Source organism: Poecilia mexicana, unplaced genomic scaffold (genome assembly GCF_051168715.1).
Source record: "Poecilia mexicana isolate PSO_F unplaced genomic scaffold, ASM5116871v1 scaffold_2, whole genome shotgun sequence".
NCBI lineage: Eukaryota > Metazoa > Chordata > Actinopteri > Cyprinodontiformes > Poeciliidae > Poecilia > Poecilia mexicana.
This window is the reverse complement of record NW_028263371.1, coordinates 10,129,576-10,155,729: the sequence shown is the minus strand read 5'-3', so window position 1 is coordinate 10,155,729 and position 26,154 is coordinate 10,129,576. Positions and strand designations below refer to the sequence as shown.

Genomic DNA, 26,154 nt, shown 5'->3' with positions numbered 1-26,154 from the left:
TCCGTCTCAGCGTGGACCTGAAACGACTGGCGCTGTCCGTGGTGCTGAAGCCCAATACACTCTGGTGGACAGCATCCTGTAGTTCTGCTTTTGTAAAAACAAAGTTATGTCACTCAACATTTGTTCATAGTAAATCATAAAAAAATATTTTTAAAAAGTAAATAAAAAATAAAGCGAATGCATTGGTGAAACAATGTGAGCTCTGATGTTGCAGCAAAGAGGAGAGACTGTGCATGTTCCCTCCTCTCGGTGTGTAAAATCGGCTCCCTCAAGCAGGGCAGGTGGTCGAGAAGAGGAGGGGATGTCGGGGCGGGGGGCGTCCGTCACCCTCAGCCGTGTGGTTAGGACTTGTTGATGGGGGGGGATTTGTTGATCTGGGGGCGTACAGGCTAATACCACTGATTACCACTGATTTTTTCTTCTTCTTCTCCCATTGAGCGTGGGAAAATAAATCGCGTTGTTTTGTCAGTGGCATTTCTCTCTCCCCCGATTCCCATTACGCGCCGATCGACGCACACTCAACTCTCTCTCTCTCTCTCATTATATGTCACGGGTCATATAATGCGCCGATCGTCAGGGAGTTTATATTTCTATATTTACATACTACGCAGACGTCATCTTGCACGGTACTCGGATCAACTCTCTCCCCTCCTGTTCGGTCTAACTGACTGTTGTTGTGTTACCGGATTGAGATGTGCGGCGCATTTTACGCAACATTAACCGGAAGGATTGTCAAATAATTGCGAGGCTCCTTTACTGTTGCGCATTCCTCTCTGCGTGTGTATGTGTGTGTGATTTTAACGTGCACGTCTCTTCGGGGAGAGGTCGGGGGGGTGGAGTGGAAGCTGTCGCGGATACCTTCTTGCAAACTTCGCGTCTCGCCTCGGCTCCTCAGTTCTCAGCCGGGTGGTGATCTTCGTAGGAGGCGCCTGTGGTTTGTTGAGTTGCCCGGGGGCGCACATGCACGGGCGTCCCCGCTGCTGCTGGCCGAGCAATGCCGCTTTTCCCATGGCAGAAGAACAAGGAGGATAAAGCAGAAGCTTAAAAAAAAGGGAGAAAAGAGTGGGAGATTTTTTTTTTCTCCCCCAAGCGAGGACGCAGCGCACATTAAACATTTCTAAGGACAATTGACTGATTGAGACCAGACGCAGGCTACAGGTATGAATATCCTGCCGAGGTCTCCGTGCGCATGAGTTGGGCTTCTTATCAAGAGCATTGTCACTGACAAGTGGGATTACTTATGAAGATGTGCATTTCCCCCTCCACCCCCCACCCCATCGTGCTCCAGAATATTTCGAATGATAATGGGAATCTGGTTTAGTATCACCAGTATCATGTAGGGCTTGGACAAAGGAGAGGAAAAGCAGCAGTCAGAAATACCTAACCCCGCCGGTATGGGACTGTGACCCGGGTTGCGAGCTCCGAGAGGCGGCTGTTCTCTGCGTGCAGACCGGACCCGAGCGGTTGTGACATTTCCGAGCCATGGCCGCTGCTATCGCGAGTGGGCTGATCAGACAGAAGAGGCAAGCGCGGGAGCAGCACTTGGACCGACCCTCCACTAACCGACGGAGGAAGAGCCCCAACAAGAACAAGGGGCTCTGCAATGGGAACCTGGTCGACATCTTCTCCAAAGTGCGCATCTTCGGGCTCAGGAAGCGAAGGCTACGGAGACAAGGTCTGGGAACTTCAGTGTGCCGGAGAATGTTTTGTTGCTGACACATAAGTAAAGATGCACTGATCAGAGATCAGAGTTGTCCCTTAATTATTATCTCAGAACGGCGATTGGAACGTGAAACATTGACAAGTCAGATGTTGTAAAACTTATTTATTAAATTAATCTAAACTAAGAACTCAGGGGATTTTTTTATGTTGAATTCAAAACCACTACCTCTATTAGGAAAAAAAAATGTCTAGAAGTCTTAGAAAAAAAAAAGAGTTGGCTGGTCAAATTCCTGAAATTATGACTATTCCTTTGACTCTTAAGACTGGAATAAAAGTAAGAGCTCCCACTTTTATGGAGCTGCACCAATGGATCAATCACAATCAGCCAATTTTCCCTCTTTGCACTCTGATCAGTGATTAGAGAAATGAATAAGGATTTATTTCTCTTCTTATTCAAAACTATCAAGTTTCACCATTTTCTAACCATGAGCCCATGTATTTTGTTGCACTTCTTGAGTCTAATAAATATTAATTATAAAATCCTGATTAGTTAAAGTTATCTGGATTGTCTCCTTGTTACACAGGTGGAGAGAGTCTTGTGATTCTGTAATTTCCTGTTGCATTAAAAACTATTTTCCTTATGTTTTTGAAGTGTTATATGGTCTTAAAAATACTGAATCAGCCAGCCAGGCCTCTATTAACCAAGCTAATATGTAGGAGCTGGCAAAAGCCTGATTGGTGCATCTCTACATATCAGCTTTTTACAGTGTGTGTAAATGTGATCATGCACATTTAGCCTTGGAAAAATTGGCCGGATATCTAAATGTCAATTTTGGTTTGTGATCTGCAGGTTAGTGGAAACTTTGTTGCTGCTGCTGTTCTGTTTCCTGTTAGTTAAACACATTGTGGGTGACTGTGGCTCTGTGGGTAGAGTAGTCATCTTGCAATCAGAAGGTTGTAGGTTCAATTCCAGCTTCCTCCTGCCACATGTCAATGTACCCGTGGGCAAGGCACTCAACCCCAAATTGCCTACCAAGCTGCGTATTGGTGTATAAATGTGTGAGTGTTTGTGAGTGCAAATGGGTGAATGTGACTCTAGTGTAAAGCACTTTGAGCAGTCAAAAATGATTGGATAAAGCTCTATATAAGTTCTGCCCATTTTACCATTGAAATGCTAATTTGATGTGTTTTCCACCAACTTTCTTCATCACAGAGCAATCACAGCATCCCTTTTTCTTTTATTTGTCTCCTGTTTGGATTAAATCATAACATGGACCAAAATTAAAAGTGATCAATTTTCTTTCTAGTCTATAAACAAAACAACCGTTAGTATTGACTTTATTGAAATTTCGTTTGTTTAATGAACATAAAATGAAGTTTAAGCAGCTAGGCTAATATTTGCTATGAGCCTATCTGCTAACAGTAGAGAGGCTAACATTCAACATTCTCTGTTGGATTTGAGACTATCTTAACTGGAAGCACATTTTCTTCCATTTTTTTGTTCTATGAAACTTGTAGAAAAATGATTTAAAAACTGGAATAGGCAGACCAAACTTCAGAAGAAATTGTATGGGCCAGTAAAGGCCTAGTCGGTGCATCACTACGTAAACATGTTCATGCATTCGACTTGTGAATCCTTACTGCTTCTAAAGAAACAACAAAATGTTCAAATTTGACTTTTTGTGTCTCAAAAGTTAGAACAGACGTTTGTTTTTTTTGTTTTTTTTAAATTGTCAGCATAAATAAATAAATAAATAAATAAATAAATAAATAAAACATACATCTGATTTATGTGCATTCTTCTAAATGACTTAGTTTTTCCAAGCTCTCACAGCTGCAAATCTATAAAATGTCTTATCATTTTATGGAACATACACACAGAAACTTTGTAAATTGTAGCTCCGCACACCAACAGACTCTTGTACAAAACCAATTTCCAAGCCGGTAAAGAAAGGTCGGTGTCTTGAGCAGAAATCAGGGTCATGCCTTTCAGACAGACACGTTTTCTCCAATTCAGGGACCAATGGCCTCTCTCTCTCTCAGGCTGAAAGTTGTTCCATTTCTCCAATTAGGAAAATGTCAGGAATGTTTCAGCTGTAATGTTGGCAGACTGGGATTATTAAAGTGCAATGTCAAGACAGAAAATGGAGCCAAGAGTGAGCATAACTCAGAGATGACACTTGGTTGTGAGGTTTTGTAGGTTTCTTAAAAAAAAAAAAAAAAAAGAAAATCATCAGGCATCAAACCTGTTGCTTCAAATCCACCTCAACTCCAGCTAATTTACAAGCTACTTGAAGCAGAACCATCCAGGCCGCAGAATAGTTTAAGAAAGCTTAGAAGCAAGCACCGTTTTAGTCTTTCATCTTCTCCCGCAGAAGAAGAGACATTTTGATCGGTGAGTCCCTCTCATGCCGCCTGCTTTCACATCTGAACATCAGGATGAAATGTCTCCTTCACTAGACCCCACTGATTAAATGGATTAAATGCGCTCTGATGGAACAGGATCCATATAATAACCGCAGAGGACACATCTGGACGCAGGTCAGAGTTCATTATAACTGGAGGTTTATAATCAGTTATCCTTCAAGCTGCTGTGTCATGGGGTCTGTCTGTGCGTTTCTGCCTGTGCTAAGCGGCTGTTGCTCTTGACTTGGCCTGTGGAGCATCACTTGATATTTGGAGCACCGTACAGAAGAGGGCAGAGGTCACAGATATGGACAGAGGGCGGCGTTATGTTTGGCCGATAAATTAATACGAGTCTCTCTGTGTGTGCGATGGACCAACTAATCTGTAGGGCAGATGTTCCTGTTTCAGGGTCCGAAAGTGGCACAATTCAGCTAGTAAACAATCAAAAGATTTAATTAAACGTTATCATCAATAAAATAAAAAAAATTGAAATTGGGCAATTGAAAGCAACACAGCAAACCGTCAATGTCAGTGGATGAGTTCAAGTAAATGTCACTTGACTGTGCCAACAGTGCCACAATGCAACGGAATATGAAACCAATAAGTCCTCATTTGTACATGCCATTAGGCAAATACATACCTATTATAAGTATCTGTCTCCAGAATTAATAAAAGCACTGTTAGATGATTAAATGTAAGACTTTTATTAAAGTCTGAAGTAATTTAGTGGTAGCAATGCAAGGTTGTTCTGAAGAGGGCCATGCAATATTTTTTGATATGACCAATAAATAATTAGATCAAAAATTAAATAAGCAGGAATTATTTTTGTCTGCAAAACAAACATATTTAATGTTGGCATAGTTATTTATCAAACTGTAGCACTTTCAGGCCTCTATAAGGGAAATCAGCCCTACCTAAAAATGATTTGAAATCATTAACCACACTTAGGTAAAAATATAACTTTTACTTTTAATTATTTGTGCATTAACCTTCAATCTTAACCCTTTCATGATCACTACATGTCTAAAAGCCATTTTTTTGTGGTTCTTGTGGATTTTTATGTTATAAATGCACACAGACCCTGAAGTGGACACTAATGCATCATAAAATACACCATCAACTACTGGCCATCATCAGCTGCAAATGCAAGAAATAATTTTTGTTTAATCCAATATGGCCGACAGACAAAACAGCATGCCAACTGACCCGGTCCCTCCTTCACTGTAGATGACTCTTGCAAGTAAAAAAAAAAAAAATATTGTGACATCAGATAAACCCTAAAGAACAATACTACTGATGTATTTTTCAAATAATAACTTTGTATTTGATGAAAATTACAATTGATTACATAAAGAAATAAAATAAAAAAATGTATAATTTTTTACGAAATCTTTCTTCCTACATTTTTTATGCCTTAAGAAAATAAAAAGAAAATTGGGAAAAAAAATCCTGACATAAAGGATCATAATTCATGCATGAAAGGGTTAATTGTTTATACATTTAAGCCTTTAATTATTTTCTAACTGAATTGTGACACTTTGAGCTTCTGTAGTGTTCCACCCTGGTTTATTATTATTAGTAATAATAATAATAATAATATTATAATTTATTTATTTTATTTTTTTAAACATAAGAGTTAAAAAGCAATGAAACATAGTGGCCTCTGAACACTAAAGCTTCTGCGATAAACTGAGCCATTAAGTGAAAAAACAAAAAACACTGCTCTCTAAAATTCACAGAATTAAGGGGAAAAAGCTGTAAAGGATGTATTTTTGTCCCCTTTTTCTGTAGTTCCACTCAGAGCTAACTCTCACTTTCTGTTGTTTAATTTTTTTCTTGTTTATGATTAAAAGCCAAATGGGAAAATACATCATTAATTTCATCCCCACATGAGAATTCACACTCATGGGAGGTTTTTCCTTTTAAAGCCCACTCCACACTTTCACTCCCTGTCCCATCTTTCCTCTTTTTCTTTCTTTTTTTCCCCTGCATTATCACCAAAGCACACAGATTAGGAAGACTAATGACTTGCTTCGTGTGTCTAATTTAATATCAGACCCCCGAGAGACCTTACAGACCTTTTAATTTTGTTTTGCTGGAGACCACGATGGCCGCATGCACTGCCGATCCCATGTGTTTTGAGGCCGAGTCTCAGAGTTCCCCAGGTGGAAACAAAGAAAACACCGAGCCTCACTGTGACAGCTGAGCCGAGAACAGAGCACCTCTCTGGCTTTCGGCGGGATGAATATAGACTGAAGTGAGGTTCAGAATCCCACTGAGACGTGTCAAGATGATGGAGCAAGGGTGACTTAAAAGAAGCCCCGTGTCCTGTATTTCTTTTGGCACTGAGTATTGATCTTGAGAATGCAGCAGCACTGTAGATTTTCTTTTCTTGTGGTGCTGCGTCGACTGCAATCTGACATAATTTTGGGGGCTTCAGGTCATTCAGTTCGCTTTTAAACGTATTCCACCAAATCTCCTCGATGAGTTGCTTTTGCTTTTGAATTACTATCACTACGAAAATGCCCAGGTGGAAAGACGACGGTCTGTTATTCTCATGTAAATACGTTTTGCTTTGTTTGTTCGCTCTAGCACACAGATGTGATCTCTGTCCTCTTCTGGCAACTCTGGGAATACGCTGGAACATTTTGCGCCACATCTGCTTTCATTTCAAATCGTCCTCGTGTTTTTGTTAGCTGAAACAGAGTCGCTGTTTTTTTCTTTGTTTTCATTGTTTTTTTGTTTTTTTTTGTAAAGGATTAAATGCGAGCTGTAAATCCTGTTATATCCAAAGCCAGTAAGTGAGCTCTTGCCCCATCCAGCATTGGGTCATAATCTCACATCTCTGGCTCTAGTTATCCCACCAGATTAGATCCACGACCCCTAAGATCATGCTGCGCAGATCTGAAGATCAGATCAGTTTGCGTGATCAGGAGGTCCTTCGTAGATGAATGGCTTCCTGCACCTTGGATGTTTGTTCGTCAGGCTTCTTCTAAGGACACAAGGGTGTCGTCTGTTTAAATAGGATATTCAGGACATCTCACGTATATTGCTAGGAAGCACAAAACAGGTGGCAGTGCTGTAGCTGTTCCCAGCTGATTTACAGTTGAACATAAAATATTCATACTTGTTGAGCTTTGTCCCAACTTGTCACATTACCTCAAACTTCAAAGTATTTTGAAGTTTGAGGTAATGTGAAGTCTGACTCAAATTAACGATTGCATAATTGAGAACTGAAGTCTTGCCTCATGGACTTAATCGCTTTACTAACATAGGATAAAAATGCTACTGGAACGGTGGTAGCATCACGCTGTGGGGACGCTGTGCTTCAGATGCAGGGAAGCTGGTCAGAGTTCACTATAGGATCTTCTTCTTTTCCTTTCGGCTTTTCCCCTTTAGGGATCATCCGTCTCCATGTAACCCTATCTTCCTCATCTTCCTCTCTCACACCAACTACCTTCATGTCCTCTTTCACTCCATCCATAAATCTCATTGGTCTTCCTCGGGTCTCTTGCCTGGCTGGTCCATCCTCAGCATCCTCCTACCGATGTGTTCGCTGTCTCTCCTCTGTACATGTCCAAACCATCTCAGAGTAGACTGTAGGATGGATGGGAATAAATACAGACCATTCATGGAAGAATACCTCTTTGAAACGGCAAAAGACTTGGAGCTGTCAGCACAACAGCCGTGCTACCCACACAGCCAGAGCTACAATGTAATGGAGTATAAAAGCATATGCGTGTTTGCATATCCCTTCTCAAAGTACAGACTTAAATTTGAAAGAGAATTTGTGGCAAATCAAAATTGCACAGATACAAATCAGACTGAGTGACGATTATTTTACAAAGAACAAGCAAGAAATGCGTTCTTTAGGTCCGCAAAAATAATCGTAGCAAAAGCTTGTACAAGGTTTTGACTCAAGAAACATGAAAGCAAACGGACGCTTGTATTTTTACTTCCAATATTGGAAGTAAAAAAATCTTTCCCCTTTACAACTCTGCACTAAAAGTGTCGGTTCGTCATACACAAAAATTAGAAAATGTGCAAAGGCTCAAGGGTAATGAATATGTTCACGAGGCACTAGGGGTATCTCCTTGCCAGTGTGAGTGTGGAAAAGCCCTTCTTCTTTTCCAGAAACATCCAAAGTGGGTCAGACAGGACAGAGCTGACAGCAGTCTACAAGTGCTGCTGCAGCTGTGCCCGTGTGTGTGTGTGTGTGTGTGTGTGTGTGGGCCAGTCCTTCCTTCATGCTCTGCTTGCTTTGAGCCGAGCTTGACGTGTGTGGCTGCACAAACACCAGAATGACACGACAGAAAATAAGACAAGAAAATGCGCCGAGGGAGTTGTGGAGAGGCCACTTATGGAGGGGAAAAAAAAAATCACACCCTCTCTGTGACAGGCCAATTTATATGTAAAAAGGACCATGGCTGTACAACAGAGCACTTTGAAATCTTGTGCTTCTGATGCACGTTGTTTTCCAAGGAAACCCCCCTGCTGATGCCAAACTGGCACTCTGTTTCCCTAGAAACAGAGAAGTAGAAACATACAGTGCTTCTGTTGTAAAAAAAAAAAAAAAAAAATCAACGTTGATATAACTGGGAAATGTCTTACTCCCATCTGTGATTAACAGCCCTTTTTGTTTTGCAGTTTTGGTTAAAATTTTAAGGCACAATAGTGAAGAAAGTTTAAGAAAAACTACAAAAAGATAACAAAATGGCCAATTAAATCAAATTCTGTCTTGGCTTAAGGAATACAACTTAGATGTTACATCAAATATCTGAAAGTTCACTAGTGAGAACAACATCTCATATATGCAAGGATGAGTGATTTATTGAGGAGAAATCTGGATGTCTGAAGAGGACTGAATTTTGCTAACTCATCTCAAGAAATTGCAGGATGAGGCTTCACAGATGCATGAGGAATCTAGTAGGTAGGGATGAGTGCTGGACGAAGTAGATATGAGGGACAGAGGAGGTTAGGACGAGAAACGAAGGAGGTAAAGATAAAGGCTTAAGTGAGGGAGGTTATAGCGAGGAATACGGGATGAAGGAAGAGTTGAAGACCGAAGGAGGAGGATGACAATGAGAGAGGCAGGTTAGGATGAAGGATGTAGGCATGACAGATGATGAAGGTGGAGATGATGAGGGATGAGGAATAATTGATGTAGGGATGAGGGATAAAAGATCTTGGGATAATGACTGGAGGAGGTGTAGGGGTGAGGAACGAGGGATGGAGAGAGTAGGGATACAAAATGAGTTATAAATTAGGGAGGATGTTGAGATGAGGGATAAAGGAGATGAGGGTTAGGATGAGGAATGACAGGTGAACGAGGTAGAGAAGATGGATGAGGGCAATAAGGATGATGGATGACAAAGGCATGGATGATCAATAAAGGAGGTAGGATCGAGGGATGTAGAAAGATGTACGTGGATATGAAGGATACAGATGAGGGAAGCTACGTTGATGGACGATGAATGACAGAAGATTGGGGAAGGGACGAATGAGGTTAGGATGTGGGATTAAGGAGGTAGACATGAGGAAAATAGATTGAGAGATGACCAGTGAAATAAGGACGAGAATTTGAAATGGAGATAGACAAGTGATGAGAATGATAAAGATACAGAATAACAAAGGAAAAGAGGAAGAATGGGGGGCAATGGTGGTAGGAATAAGAAAGGCCAAACTTGTAGGAAAAGATTAGAGATGAAAAAGGAAGGAATGAGTAATAAAGGAGGAATGAATGATGAAGTAAGCATAGAACAGCAGTAAAGGAGGAAGGAGTGAAAGGGTGAGGGTAGTGTGGAGTTTAAAAGAACACAATGGAAACAGCTAAACAAGGGAGCTAATATAGGTTTCAGGTAACAAGAGGTTTGCTCGTAGACTAACATTCATTTTGATTTGCAACAGATATAACCCATCAATCCAAGTTTGCCCTTTTTTTAAATATAGTTTTTATGTTTTGATGTGTTCCACAAATTTCTGCTGATGTTCATCTTAACCTGCTTGTTGCTTTTGAAGCTCCAAAGATCAAACCAAAGGGGGAATCTGTGCGCGGGAGATATACACCGGCTATCCCGCCCCCAGGGACCGCAGCCAGCGTCGCATGATTTATAGCCCTATAGCCTCTCTCACCGCACATACATGCTCACACACACAAACTCCTACTTCACCTATCCAGACACCATGAACACAGTTCTAATTATTACATATTGCTCTCAAGAATCAATCTTACTCCCCCTCACACACAAACGCATTGCTTAAAAGCCAAAGTCCCTGATCGATCGCACGTTTGCTAACTTTGTGTATCAACACAAAGGGATCTGCTTGAGGGAATTGTACTCATTAAAAATCCATGTGAAAACGTCCGTGTAGCCCCAGACCTTTCTGGGGTCTTGCAGAAACAGGGCTGCCATGTGAAGAATTGCAGACCGAACCTAAGCCTGGCGTTCAGATGGTGCTTCGAAGAAATTTCACTGTGGATTTGTTTTACGAGTGCGCGTCTCTGTTTCCCTCTCCATATGGAGCTTAGCATCCTGATTACCTGAAGATACTTTGTTCTGCTATTAAGATGTTTTCCATCTCCCCACCTGGGATGGACACATTTTAAGATGCCAGCAAGCAACAGATTGGCCAATTTAAAACCCTGTGATGCCGCTGAATAGGTTTTCAGTTGCCCTGAAGTACTTTGGTTGTGTTTCCTCTTCATCAGAACGAAATTGTAAACAATTAAAAATATAAAAATGTCCAATTTTGAACGACACTTGGTTGCGTTAACGGCATAAGCATATTTGATTGGGATGTACAAAGTAGCTTGTCATTATGATCCAAATTTTCAAAATTTCTAACAGAAAAAAATCAAAAATCAAAATATGGTATGCATGTGTATTGAGCTTCTCTCTGTAATTGCTGCTTCAAGTCTTCTGGGGTAAATCTCTATCCTAGTTTTCCCATCAACTCTCACCAGCTTCCCTGTCCTTGTCGGAGAAAAGCATCAGCAGCATTGAAGCCGTCACCACCCGTTTTTCACAGTGGTGACGACGTGTTCAGGGTCAATTACAATACTGAGTTCTCCACCACACTTATCTTTTTGCACGGTTGACAGCAAAGGTTGTTGTAAGATTAAAGCACCTTCCACAAGTTTGCTCTGTGACCCCCAAGCTTTGCTTCGAACTCTAAATGTGAGCGTCTGTCTTGTATTCCTTTGTTTTTATGATGCTGTTTTTTATTTTATGTTTTTTAAAGGATCCCTCTACTCCACAGCACAGGCTGAACTTGAAGGTTTTGGATTACTTGCCTGCTTCCTATCATTCTTTTGAATTAAGTATTTATTTTGGTACACTACTTATTTTCATCTCTGTTACAGAGGCTAAACTGAGTAACTAGTTGACTTCTAAAGGCAGTGGACTGCTCTGGATTTTATTAAGGGGTATCAAAGTAAATGAGGTGGATACAACTGCAGGCCAGATTTTCATCTCATAAAAAAAAAACAAAGAAAACTGTGTTTCATTTTCTCAGACATGTTCTCCTTTGAACGCATTTTCATTATTCAGCTGAAGCGGCACGGTTGTATATCCTGTACCATCTCAACTCAGGCGGCGCAGCGGGGAATGTGTGAGATATGCACCCAGCATAAGCATTTCAGACCTGCACAGTAACAAAAAAGCCATAACTTTGCCCTCAGATAGACCCCTTGAGATTTCTTCAGCTCTATATCTTACACACACACACACACATGCACACATATACGGAGCTGCTTGCTGAGGGAGACGGTTTAGCGGTTTGGATGACGGTGAAGTAGATTTTTTATTTATTTATTTTTTTTTACCTCCCCAGGGCTTTCTTAGAATGAAATCTAGTGTGATGGCTGTCTCTACAGTAAGTGTACTGTTGAACATATATAACGCCAGACACATGCAGGTATGCACTTCCGCACCGGATTTGTCTCCTCCCGGCTTTCAGCACAGAAACCCCCGAAAACCTCACTGCGCTCCCCTGCCACTTATTCATATCTTAACATAAATTGTGAAACCGCCAAAAAAAATTACGTGACACATCCGAAGCGGCAGCGGCTCTGAGCAATCTAACCACGGAAGATGCTTGTTTACTGCTAATACGTGGGTAATCCCCCGGTTGGGTTAGGGATGGAAAACAGACACTCTTGTGTCCCAGAGAGGGTGCTGTTGGGTTCATTATGGGAGTCAGACAGCCACATATTAATTCTGATGCCTATAATTGGATGGTCTATCTCTGAGCAGGATGGGGCTTATGAGTTCGTAAAGGTACCTCTGGGATTTGCCAGCAGTCAGGAAGACAGAGAAAGAGAGAGAGAGGAAGAAGAACCTCATGCTGCTTTTCTGGCAGTTCGAAGCAAAAACAAAAAAAAAAAAGAGTTATCACAGTACGTTATCTTGTGAAATACCAAAGTATATCTCTCATTTACTTATGCACAGCCTCATACTGTACAGTACATGTACTTGTACTCGTACAGTACATTTACTGTGAAGTAATTGTACAATAAACCTTACCGAAACTGAAACATAAATGTACTGTACAAGTAAATGTCATGTTATATGCAGAAACCTCCATACATCTTGTCATTATTTGATGCGTCGAGGTTCTTACGGAGTTGCAAAGTAGAAGGGAAATCATTTTCACGTTTTGTTTCTTTATACAGATACAAGTTTACAATAAAACATTTTGCTTTCAGTTTCGTCCTGATTCAACACCAGGAACATTTTGCCCAAACTGCCACCCGCTGCGTTGGTTTTTGCACAGTCTCTCAGACTTAATCAAATAAGTTGGAGAGAATAAATGAACAAGTTAGATTTTTCTCGTTTTTTTTTTTTTTTGCTGATTTTCAACTGGATTTACATCTGGACTTTGATTCAAACATTGCTGTGCATGAATATGCTTCGATGTGAACCATTCCATTGTAGTTTTTGCTGCATCTTAAGCGTTTGCATCTTACCCTGAAACTAAAACTATGACTTAGCCGAAGATTTTCATCAGATTTCTCATCAACTTTCACCTACTTCCCATGATGCACATACATTTGTGATTTATTTTTGCATAAATCGTGACTATTCTGTCTCTTTCCTCCCCCCCTTTTTTTTCTCTTCCAGATCCCCAGCTCAAGGGTATAGTGACCAGGTTATATTGCAGGCAGGGATACTACTTGCAAATGAACCCAGATGGCTCTCTTGATGGGACCAAGGATGACAGCAGTAATTCCAGTGAGTACTGTGGCGCCATCTTTTTGCCTCTGGGAATAAAAATTTCAAAAGGTGACGGAAAAAATATTGAAAAAACACCGAACAGGGAACGTTGTTCATCATAACTCAACTGTTTAACGCTTTTAGTGTTTTAAACTCCCTCCGGCACAATCGAGCGTATTACAACGTTGACGTTCGGCATGGCAGCGTTGCACGTTTATCGTTCTGGTGTGGAGATGATACATTCCCTGTCTTCCCCCGTCAGTCTCCTCCAACCCCTTGGGTCAATATATTTCCTCAATTTTTTAGCCTTTGGAGTAAAAATGTCTCCTCAAAGCGCAGCCGAGGGATCACACCAATTCATCCTTATCTCTGAGGTTACAAAGTCGACCAGGAAACAGCAGATCTTACAGAGAGGAAAATGGTGTTATTACGTTGTTCTGGCTCTGCTCCTCTGCTGCTTCAGGCCGGGTGGTTAATTTGATTCCTGGACCTGGTGCTAACGCTGGCTTGACACTCAGCATTGTGTCACTTACCACTGTCAGCAAGACGGGGTTTGGCACATGTCACATCTGATTAGATAAAGAAAGCTATAGATAGGATTCACAGGGGAGAAATTGAGTTATTATTAGAACTTTGATGTTGAGTTAGAACTTGGAAGAATCGCAAAACTTCTCCCCTCCTGTTAATCCTTCGTTTAGCGGTCTTTGAGTTTACCATAACAGGAGATTCACAAACTTAGCCGACTGTGGTTTGGTGATGAAGGAGGTGATGCAGCCAGTTTTGGTCTCATACCCACACAAGGCACCAATAAACAGTTAGGTAAACATTAATTTGAGTCTTGTCCACATAAAAAACAAACAAACATTTTTTTTTGTAGATGCACTTTGTAATTTCTAAAAAAAAAACAAAAAAACAAATTAAATACTGGATCATTTTTAGAGATGTGCTTATCCATGCATAAAAATGACTCAAAGCATTACATTGACTCCAATCTGGCAAGGCTGTACAGTCCTCATAATGCTAACTGTAGTGCTAATATTTAGCCAGATTAACAGAACATCTAATAAAAAACACAAGTGACACTTTTATCTAAATGTCTGTGTTTATGCATCTGTTTTCCAGCATTGTTTAACCTCATTCCTGTGGGCCTCCGAGTTGTCGCCATTCAGTCAGTGAAGACAGGGTTATACATCGCCATGAACGGGGAGGGCCATCTCTACACATCAGTAAGAACACTGTTTTAGTCTAGTCTGTTGTTTATTTTACAGTTTTATTCACAGCAAAAAAAATTAAAAAGAAATGAAACTAAAAATCAATGTATTTATTTATTTTTTCTGGGATTTAACACATTAAATTTGTTAATGTCTCCTAATTTTGTTTTGTGTTTTCCTGTACTATGTTGCATGTGTTGCATTACCCAAAAATAGAAAACAGCTTCAAAAACACCATGGAAGTGGAGGGAATATTTTGTTCGCATTTTGGCGCAGCCTCTTTTTTTTTTTTTTTTTTTTTTTTTTGGCTTTATAGTCGGGATTATTGACTATTTCTCTTCAACTAGGATTCAGTAAGCTTCACAGCCGGGGGAGTAATAAGACCTCACCCAGCAGAGATGGAGCTTCTCTGCTTGGCACTTTACTCTGTCCTACAGCAGTCGTACAAATCAATCAGCGGGAGGAACACTGGGAGTAGTGCTCCTCTTTTTAGACAGGAGAATCCATCAGAACAACTGTCTCCTCTTCCCTCCGCAGACGTTATGTTCCTAATTCTCAGAGCGCAGACCGGGCATGGCCGTCTTATTTCTCCCTCATTACTGTGGGGGCTTAAGAGGAACTTCTTCTTCCAACGTGCCATGCACCACCAAAGAAATTCTCTAAAATGCAATCACCGCTCGATTTAAAGCATGAAATGAAATTCGTTTGAAAAGGATTGACCCAGAATTCGGTGGATTATTCAAGAATTGTGCAACAGGGGGTGTTAAATTAATGGATTATGCAATATTTAAAGGTACTATGTTGCTGCACACAAGTAGTAGTTTGATACTAGTGAACAGTTATTACCCTTGTAAATACTTATTCCACATATTGGCAAACATGGGCATCAAATCTTTCAATCTTTACTTATACTTGTCAGCGCTATGATGACTTTGCATGAACCGTTTTATTTAGTTTTATTCCAATACTTTTATTGTGCGTGAGGCCAAATTCCCATGACTTTAACAGTTGTGTTTCTTATTAGCCTAGAGGCGAGCTTGCAGTGAGATGCTAGCTCTTATAGCTTGCCCCAAATTTTGTTTCAAGACAGCATTAGCTTTCAGAACGTAACAGATGGAGCTTCTGCCGTATCAAGATCACAACTGACTGGATTTTTCAAAATTGAAAATTATTTCCCAACAACCAACTTCATTTTGTACTTTAAGGAACAGAAAGCTTAGTAGGATATGACTCCTTTAAAAAAAAATAATAATAATGTTCACGGACACAGGTTGATAGATTAAAAGAATATATCTCTGCTTAATTGCTTAGTGGTGTAAACTTTGCTCTTTAAACAAAAGTTGTTGTTTTTTTTACTGGCTCGGCCTTTGATCATACTGTTTTTCTCCCGTCATCTTTCACGATTAGCCCATCATCAGCCATAAAGAGGATCTTTCTACTTTTCCTAGTTGGAGTATCACATTTTCTTGGCCTGTCTCTTCTCCACAAGTAGTCCTTGTACAGCTTGCACAATTTTTTTTTCTCCCCCTGCTAATGGAGGTAGTGATCAGACATCAACTCTCCTAACCACCCACTCAAAGGTCTCTCTTTTGCTCCCTGGTGTGCAAATTACTCCAGTAATGGCAGCCTTGCAAGATGCTGCTCATCCTCCTCCATTTCCACCTCCTCCGTCTTCCTGCATCCTCCATTCTGCCGTGTAAGCAGGGTTCAACTGCTCTGCCCATTATCACTCTATCCCTTCACAGGAATAAAACCGACAGTCGACCTTTTTCCAGCCATTTGACAGGTATTGGATTTTTGTTCGCTCCCGTGTTAAAAACTGACTCGGATGTCTTTGACGGCATAACAATGTAGAGTCATCCAGGGACGTTGCCAAAAAACAAACAAACAAACAACATATTTTACAGCAATAAAAATAATCTGTCTCCCTGTTTCTTAAAAGGCCGATTCGTTTTCACTGATTGAAATTCAATTGGCCGGCTTATTCCGTTTCGACATTACATACATTACCAAGTCTTTCCCTTCAGTGATGTACTTTGATAATGAGTGACACTTGAAGTGAGTCAAAAGGAGAAATTCTACTCAAGACCCATTCAAGGCCTCTGCTGGTGCATCATAATCCTTTGTGCGAGGCGCCCAAGGCGCCGAATGAGGCTCAAATGACAGAGATAGCATCAAAGTGACAGTGCAGTCTGGCACAAAGGACACACCACAGAATAAAGGGGAGTTCAATCATCTCACTTCTTTTCAATCTGCTCCCTTTTGTGTCGGAGCCAATAAAGTCCGGGCTAATTTCTTTTCTAGGCTGCTCCCAGGATCAGGCATTTCTTCTGAAATCTAATAAAAGGAGTTATTCCCGCCCTGTTGAATGAGGTAGCTGAGACAGGACGTACAAAAGTCCCTTGATAACTGTAATATAGCTGGTAATGCAAAAAAGCAGACAACTGTAAATGAGATAAAGTAAAAAAAAAAAAAAAAACTAATTTATTCAGTCGGGACGCCTGTATGAAAACCCTACGAGCTAACAAGGAAGTGGTGGATATTCTATTTTGCTACACATGATGAAATTGTGGTATTAGAGAATGCAACTCCCTGGTGATAATCTTTCTTTTTCAGGGCTGCTAATACGGACTCCTGCCATCTCTCTTGTGTAAATGTTCGGCATTTTATGGTTGACTGAGTCCTTTAGAAGCACTTCCCCATTCCTTCACTCCGCCCCGGTGTCTCACTGCAGGCTTTCTTTATCAGGAGCTCGCACTTGTTAGCGCTACCTTTCATGTTTGTCAAATTGACTCGCCACATCATTTGAGTGGAATCCTTCAGAGGACCGATTGGGAGAAGTGCAGCGGGTGTTAGTTTCACTTGTTAAGGGGCCGTTTCATAGTTAGTGCATGGACGCAGAGGACTGAAGGCGTCCACATCCCGCTGTGCTCGATTCGGAATCTACGAAAGGCTCCAAGGAGCCGTGGCGAAAAAAAAAAACAAATAATAAAACAAAAAAAAAACAAAGAAACTTTCTGAAGCACTGACTGCTTCCCAAAAAATAATAAATAAATAACTCGAAGCATAGCGCAAGGTTCAGGGCCACCGAGATGCATGAAACAGGAGATGGGTATCATTTGGATAAAGTAAAAATAAATAGAATAATTGTATAAATTCATTACATAGAAGATAGTTTGTGACTAGCAGCAGTCAGGCTGAGGCTTAGTGGGCTGCCTCATTATTTTTAAAGTGTTGCTCTCTTCAGTGCAGTGTCAGGAAGTGAAGTTGGTCATAAGGGCACGAAGAATCGCTTCATGTTTTAATGAATAAATAGGTTGAAGGAAGGCATCAAAGCTTAACCCTGGAAATGCAGGTCAGGACTGAGATGAGACAAGCATATGAATAACTGGTCGTTCTGTCATTTAACATCATTTTTATTTAATGTTTGCATCTATATTTTTTTTTTTCCCATAAAAATGGCTTCGTGGGATTCTTCTACTATCGTCCAGTAAAATCTTTCGCGTCTTTGTAAAATCCTATCAACTCAGAAGAGTGTCGCGTTCAGGCAATTAAACAGTTGCCCTGATGTTTTACTTGACTGCAGATACCCTTCCTCAAACAGGGAGTCGCCTCCTCGGCGTGTTTGACTTGACCAGAGGGGATCGGACCACCCTGAACTATAAATCATGATACACAACGCTGCTAATTCGTCCTCCATCTTCTTTCCAGGTCAATGGCTTAACGTCTATTAACGTCAGTTCTCTAAACCTCTCTGCTATTCCCCAGGTTATTCTGGGCAAATTAAGAGTTGGAGAGTGCAGCTGCTTTCTGAGTCACTGGTTTACATGACACATATTTATTATCGACTGCACGAATGAGTCATTTTACGGATATTTCTTAGATAAATCCTTTGATAACTGGATGGATTTTTGCATGGTGTGACTTGTAAGTAGTTGTGCTCATGTTAGCAGATTTAAAAACAAAATCAGCATCAGAGTCTGTCACTGCTTGGAAATACATTCAAACCATGAGATATCATACTTCGAGAATGAGATTTTTTTAAAATATATTTAAAAAAGATGAAATCAATTATTGTGACATGTGCATCAGCACACTTGCACTTTTAAATTGAACTGCTATGATGAAGTCACCCTTTTGATAAGTTTGATTTTTAGAACAGCGATTGTTTTTGACAGGCTTTAATGCTGTGTTGCATTTTTACCAAAAACAACTGTTGGATTTTAATTACTTTTCCTGACCAAATTCAATGTCGTCACAGACCTATGTGGAGGAAAGCTGTGTTTGGAGCTGTGGAGGCTGAGACGGAGTCTTTGTCGACAATTTTAAGCCTATATTGCTGATCCCTAATAGATTACCATAAATCCATAGATGTTTTTGTACGAGCTCAACACTGAAACAGAGGTCAACGCAACATTGAGTGGGTCACAGAGATTTGGAGACCATATACCAATTGCAACATCTGGCTTATAATTCAGTAACATGACTGTATGGCCCCGTGATCTCATCTGACATTTATTGCAGACTTGTTACTGTTGATGTAATTCAGCAGTTTGGGTAAAAAAAAACAAACAAATGTTTGTGAAGTTCTGTTCTTGAGTTGCTTTGCAGAAATTCCCTGACAATGCATCGAGTTCGTAACATGAATTGAAATAACGCTGAAGCATACGGGACACGCAACACCGAAACAGAGCAAAGGAGGTTGCTTTTTTTTTTGTTTTTAATAATGGTTTGTTCAGAAGTTATTGATTTCAAGAGTGAAGATCTGTCAAAATTCAGAACGACATGGTTGTAACAATACTCACAGCTTTGAAGTTAATTTCAAACGTTAGTCTGACAACCAAAGAACCAACAAAATAAACTGTTAGCAGCACCTTCACTTGTTTGATTTGGTTATTTTTTTCCTACTTATTATATAGCTATTGAGAATTGAGAACTGCATATGTAGCGGTGAGTTCTACTTTTAACAGAAGTGTTCCTTCCTTAATCCAAATCCACCTTTATTATGTTCTAAATAAATAAAAAAGAAAATAAACAGAAATAGATCCAGATTCTTTGACAAAGTGACCCTTTCAGTAAGTGTATTGTAAATCTGCTTCAACCATCTGTTATCGATGTATCAGGTAAAGTGTAGTTATATACAATATCTCAGAGTAGTTTACAAATATTTCATTTCTTGACCAGCATTCTCTGCTCAAGGACCATCGTTGCATAAATTTAGAAACTTGTCTCCCAGCAGCTCTGAGAGATTGTCCAAGGTTACATGAACCTCCCAGAACGTCCTCCTCTGCTGCCTTTGCAGAAGCATGTTCCAGCTGCCTTTTCCAACCCACTGAATGCCGGGTTTCTAACCAGGCTGGAAATTAGCCAGATATTGATCCATCGGCAACAGTTCAAACCGAATCCCCCTCGTCCAACTGAAATAATCCTTTAAAATGGGGAGCCCAAAAACCACACAGGTAGTTGCAAGAATGCTATGGGAAATCCATGAAATTTATGCTGCAGACAGTTAATGAAAAAGCAGGAGCCTGAACAAAACATAAATAGTGCACTGACTATTAGAGGGGAAGAAGAAAACAGAGAGAGAGAGAGATCTCTAAGGTGTGTTTGGCAGGGAAAGCCCTGCTGTGGTTATTATAATCAGTGAAGCATGCAGGCGATCTCTTCTTGTTGCCCCCGTTTGTCTCTCATTATTTATTCTAAAAGCAGTCTCCATCATGTAATTAATTTTTGTATCATGGCGCGGTAATTCGAGTCTGGCATCAAAGGCCCCGAGCTGCTACTGTCGAGCTGGGGAACAGACCCTAACACTTTTATTGATCATATCTACTTTCTACATCAGTCACCTCTGGATACGCTGATGTCATGAGGAGAATCCGGCTTCATTAAATGGGCTGTGTTGTGGTTTTCCAGTCGACACAGTCGCCTGGATCGTTGTCACAACACCAAATAACTTTTTTCATTATTTCAGCAATCTGTTACTGATTACTAGCTGCGGCTTATCGAATGCGTCAACCGTTTAACACGCTGGCAGGGTTTAAATAGGGTTTGCACCAAATTTTCAAGAGAAATGCGCAAACCCTTGCATGGCTACATGGCATAAACCACAGACAGATTGAAGATGTGACTAACTTGTATTTAGCAGCCGACCAAATATTGACTCCTGAAAATGTCATGTGTATCGACCACAGTTTATGCTGCCTTCTCTTGCTCCTCCGTGGTGTGTGCGTGTGACTGCATTTTAAAACTGATATAAAACACCAGAATAGACATTATGCTGAAGTCAGAGTGAACTGAATATGTAGCTTCTCAGCTGAAGAACCAACGGCAGTCAGAAGAGTTATAAATCAGCGGAATAACACTTAACTTAAATTGATGAAATATCTGGATTTTTGAATGTTTTAAAAATAAACAGAATAAAAGGAACTAATCTTAAATAGCACCAACAGTGTAGCTCCATCGCAGACCTTCTTGACATTGTCTTCTTTGGATAAAACAGCTTATCCTTAATTGCATCATCCGTCTCATGAAAGTACTTTTAAATTCAAACTTTACACTTCCCAAAAGATTGTTAAATGTCAGTGATAAAGTTCTTGATAGTTAAGAATGCATGATGATTGCACACATGATGATTTTTTTTTCTTATGCTCTTCCAGATTATTGTTTCTGTTTATTTTTGAAATACCTCTAGCTTAGTCTAAAAGTATTCAGACCCGTGGCAAAATTAGGAAGAGTTTATCTTCGTTAACAGATTCTAGCTGGAACTCGATTTGGGTGACTCCAAGACGTTTTTTTATTTTTTTTTATTTTTTACATCTAGTCAGAAGTAACTTGGTCAGTTTAAAATATTACCTTCTGCTAATCCGCCAGGGTTTTGAATATCTTTGGACATAAATATACAATACAAGTTTTGCCTCCATGAAAACTCGCAGTTCTTTGTTTTGCCCTTGCTTTTTGTTCACGATGTCGTGAAAACAGAATTCCAATAAATGCAGATGAGGGATTATCCTTGATGTTTTCAATGCATTTAGTTTTCATAACTACATTTCCAAATATGATGAAAGATCATTTCATTGTTTTGGAACAGCTTCAGCTCAAAAGTCCAATAATCCACCTTGAGTGACCATCAGCCATTGTTTGGAATCCGTCCAACAGAACAGAATCCTGGATATTTTAGAATTGGGCCAGCTCTCCCCATTATCTACGGAAACATTTACTCATACATTATGTTGCGTTTCTAATCTGTACTGATGCTTTATGATTGACGGTATCCAAAAGGACAGTTAAAAATAAAAGTCTAGAGAAGCCAGGTGGAAAATAAATGTAATGTTTCAAAGGAAAACCTATATTGAATTGCAAGCCCTCGTAGAGCCCTCAAAATTGCAAATTCTGCTTTTCATGTTTGCTTTAGTGGACGACACCCTAGAGGACATATCAGTATATAAATACAGATGGCGTTGTTACTACTTCTCTGTGAAAGCTCATTGCAGTAGTTATCAGAGCAAACATGGCTATCCTGTTCGTCGAATTAATGACCCCAGTTCTGGCCTAATTGGTTTCCCAGTGTGTAAATGTCAAGCACCATGCAAATACAAATGGCGCACTCGTGCTTGTTGCCTCAAGAGCTGTGTTGCGTGCAAATGAGAGCGGAGGAGGAGCTCGGTATGAAACAATATTTATCATTTGCAAGAGTGCGCGCTATTGGATCAGTTGTATAAGAAACCTTCATCTTAAGCAGGTATGCTCTTTTAAATTTAAAATTTGACTAAACTCAACAAATCTTTTACACTCAAAATAAAATTAAACTAAGAAACATTTCCATTGAATGGTTTTGTGTGACTTTTTCATAAAACATGGGATTAGGAGCCAGACTAGAGTAAATAGAGAAAAAAATTCTGTATTTTATGTTTTTGTCTTTGATATAACTAGTTCAATACAGTTCTAGTCCTCTATATAAATATATATAAACTAGAGCAGTATTGAAACTAACAGGTGTTAAATATTCAGCAGTCTGGATGAGGGAGTCACCCACAGGTGTGCTGTTAGCAATTAGCAAGCCACGCCCTTCAGCAAAAAAAATAAAAAATAAAAAGGCGTGGCCTGCCCTCTCTAAAAGAAGGATTTACACAAAACCCACTCACACACCAGGATCAAAAGAAATAAAGAACAATGGAAAACTGAAAGAAGGATATTGAAATAGTAGGGTCACAAATTTATTCATAAAAATAATGAAGGTTTTCTTAAAAGTCCTGACTTTATTGTGACTCAGTTTGCAAATATAACTCATGTCCAATTTCTTCCCAGTGGACGGATACCGCACAGGGTGTGAGAAATAGACGAAGGCTTTTACTCTGACAGAAAAGCCCCTCGGTGATCAACTTGCTTGAACGTGTAACAGCCGCGGCTCTCGCTTTACCCCCCCCTCACTCCTCTTTTCCTTTTGCAGTTTCCATCTATGAAATGAAAGAAAAAAAAATCAATACAGTGAGAATTGTTAGAGGACGGCTTCAAATTATGAAAATTCATTCCCTTAAAACACAGCTAAACCTGCCTTTAACTGTGTGTGTCAATGAAACAACAAGAATCATGATCGAGTTTGTTTGCACAAAAGGTCAAACAATTCTCACGAGTCGAGCTTCGCAAGTCCAACGGTCTGTTCTTTTCACTGCTTACTGCACCATATTGTGCTTGCATGCCAAAGTCAATGCAGCAAGCTTGCTAAGAGCAAAATGTGGTGCAACAAACTCAAAGTAATTAATAAGCTATTTGAAGGGGGAAAAAGGGAAAATTACTCCCAGTATGTATTTTGTTTCTCATTGTAAATTAAACACCAGCTATAAGTCTATTTATGCTCGTTTATGCTGGAGTACAACGTGTTTCTCATGCTACAACAAGCTACAACTAGCAACTGTATAGAAAGCTAAACCAAAACATTAGATACTTTTTGGTGTCTACTCTTAGTTTGGAAAGGAGAATATGACTGATATCAAAATGTAATGATTTTTAAGCATTAACACATCTAAACATTTTTTTTTATATTGACACATATAAATCATCAGTAAAAAAAAAAAAAAAAAAAAATGCATCAGAGCAGGAGCTCAATAGATAACCGGTGTGTCAATTAGAGCAATACCCCGGCACCTCCATCACTCCACTGTCTCTCTGCATCTTTTATTCAGAACTGCTTCAAGTCAGTGCTGTGGCATTTCAGAATGAAGCTCTCGAAGGTATTGATTGACAGGATTTGGCTTCTTGCTGAACTCCTGATGGGCAGGCCAGTTGGTTTCGTGGTTTCTTTCTGGCTGACTGCTTGACTCACTTAGCCTTTCAACAAGAGACACAGTGTGTTGGGGAATCCTCGGCTGTCATCCGCAGATGCACAGGATGAGGGCCCTGGCAGCTTGTCAGAGAGGCTTCAGGAGAGATTTATGTTGGGGAATGGTCCCTCTGCAGTGAAACTTTTAAAAATATCAAAGCCAAAAGAGGGCTCTCCGCTGCCAAAAAGCTCAGTTTTACTACGCATGAAAGCAGAAGGCTTAAAAAAGAAAGCTCAAAAAATCCAGTTTTTTTTCTGATCAAGCTATTGCAGGTTATTACGTAACAGTGCTGTTTTTACATCTAATTTTATGGACATCCTTTATTATGCACAAATTACAGTGTCTAGTGATTAAGCATTTAGTTTGTTTGTTGTAGTTAGGTCTGATTAAATCTTGGTCCTAACATGTAGAATATCAGTTTTTTAATTTTGTGTGTTTTTGAAAGGAAAGCATATATTTTTTTATATAAAGGTTTCAAAGTGTAAAGGTTTTCAGTACTGTAGCCTCACTGCAGAACGGCTCTGCTCATAACATTCTGCATGTGAATGTGTGACTTATACTTAGGCGCTATATTTAGTTTCCTTCCACATTCTAAATTAATGCCGTCTTATTTTTTCTCTCAAAATTGCCCCTTGGTATTAGCATTAGTAATATGCATTCATTAGTATGTGATGGATTTCTGTGTCGTCTTGTGACACAGACTCTTCTAAAAATATTGCCTTTTTTGTATTTCCAATGAGCATGTAAGGGCACAGATATTTTCTTTACATAACTATGTTTAATTATTGATATTATTATTTAAATAACTATTACTGCCCACAATGTTCTTCACAAAAATGAAAATGTTGCTGCGAGTTCAACATATTTCAAATGTATACTTTAATATTAATCCCAGTAATTATGGTTCACTAAAAATCAACTCCTGTGTTTGATATCAAAATGGAGAAACTCAAGAAACAAAATACAAAAAAAAAGGAAACCAAGCAGTTCAACACAGAACCAACTCTAAGTGCGGCTTGAAAAACTTCTGCTTTCTTATAACTTATCCTTTCAGTATAACAGACGGAGCACTTGGGTTGACTGTCCTGTTGTGTTCAACACAACATGTGTTCAACACAGAAAATTATTTCTCTTCTCCTTTCCCTTACATGAACTTAACACCACATGGGAGAAACACAACACAAGAGCTATAGGTTGTGTCCATTACTTCTGTGTTTTTTGTTTTAGGCTTCCTTTTTAGGTTTTTTTGACACTGAACCACCAACTGTTCAAACAGACGAGCCTTTTTGACATTTTCTATAGACAGACCTTTCTTCTTCTTCTGAACAACAAGCCCAGAAAGTTCAAATAACCTTTTCGCCTGGTACAGTTATGACAGGGATTGTCAAGTACTTCCAGGCCTTGCTGGGTGTCTCACTGTGTGTTCCTTTGTGTTCGGACCACCGTGGTGAAGGACCGTCCCGCATGTAGTCAGAGGAAGACTCTGGGGTAAGCGCGAGGGCTGTCCTTTCTTGGACGGAACAGATGTCGCAGGAAATTCATGCTGTGCAAGCCAATAATCTAGTGCCACACCTCAGTCCTCTGCAGTCAGCTCAGACTCTTGAGGCCTGAGACACAACCGACGGCAACTTCGAGCCAAATGATTTTCTCAGAGTCTGTTGCGACGACCTCCTTAAGTTTATTTGCCAGGTCATCTTTAGAGACTTCAGCAGGTGGCACAAAGCTGGTAGCAGTGCTGAGCAGGAAACAAACCTCTCTCCTCATTGGACTTCAGTTTGTATACCTGCCATTAGAGAAAAATACATCAGTGAGTTATGACATGTATTCACAATTGCAGACACAAATGAACCTCTTCCCCTTGGCACACTAGGATGTAACTTTATTCGCCCAAACGTTTCCAAGAACAAACATGCTGTAGATGGCAGTAAATTATTCTTTCCATGTGTTCAACGGGCCGGGATGGTGCGATTGGTCCTTGCACCCTCGCACCCAGTTCAGTGCGTCAGTCGTAAACCTGGCTTAAGCTGTCTTTGCTTTCACTGTTAGTGGTGTATAAAAAAAAACGATATTTAAAAGAAACAAGCTACGTTGGTGGAGTAAAGCCCAGTGACCTGCCAGGCTTGTGATACACTGGGGGAAACCCTGCATGTATGTTTCACACAAACGGTAATACGACCGTCATGCCACTTCACCAACATGCCAAATGTAAAGGGACAGCTAAGTGGAACAAAAAAAAAGAAAAACTAGTTAAAGATTTGTCCTTCCTGGTGAATCTGACCTTTGAACAAAACAACCTGTGCAAGAAAAAAATGACAAAGTAACAGATAAAAAAAAAAGGTGAAA

General features: G+C 40.0%; 1 protein-coding gene across 1 annotated transcript in view; it reads left to right on the top strand.

Annotated features, from left to right (window-relative positions):
- Positions 1 to 797: 797 nt before the first annotated feature.
- fgf14 (fibroblast growth factor 14) overlaps positions 798 to 26,154 on the top strand; it is a 41,065-nt gene continuing 15,708 nt past the window's right edge. Inside the window, exons 1-3 of the mRNA XM_014988954.2 lie at positions 798 to 1,675; positions 13,191 to 13,301; positions 14,406 to 14,509. Of these exons, the coding sequence (XP_014844440.1) occupies positions 1,483 to 1,675; positions 13,191 to 13,301; positions 14,406 to 14,509 (408 nt within the window). The 5' untranslated portion in view covers positions 798 to 1,482. The remainder of the gene's footprint in view (positions 1,676 to 13,190; positions 13,302 to 14,405; positions 14,510 to 26,154) is intronic.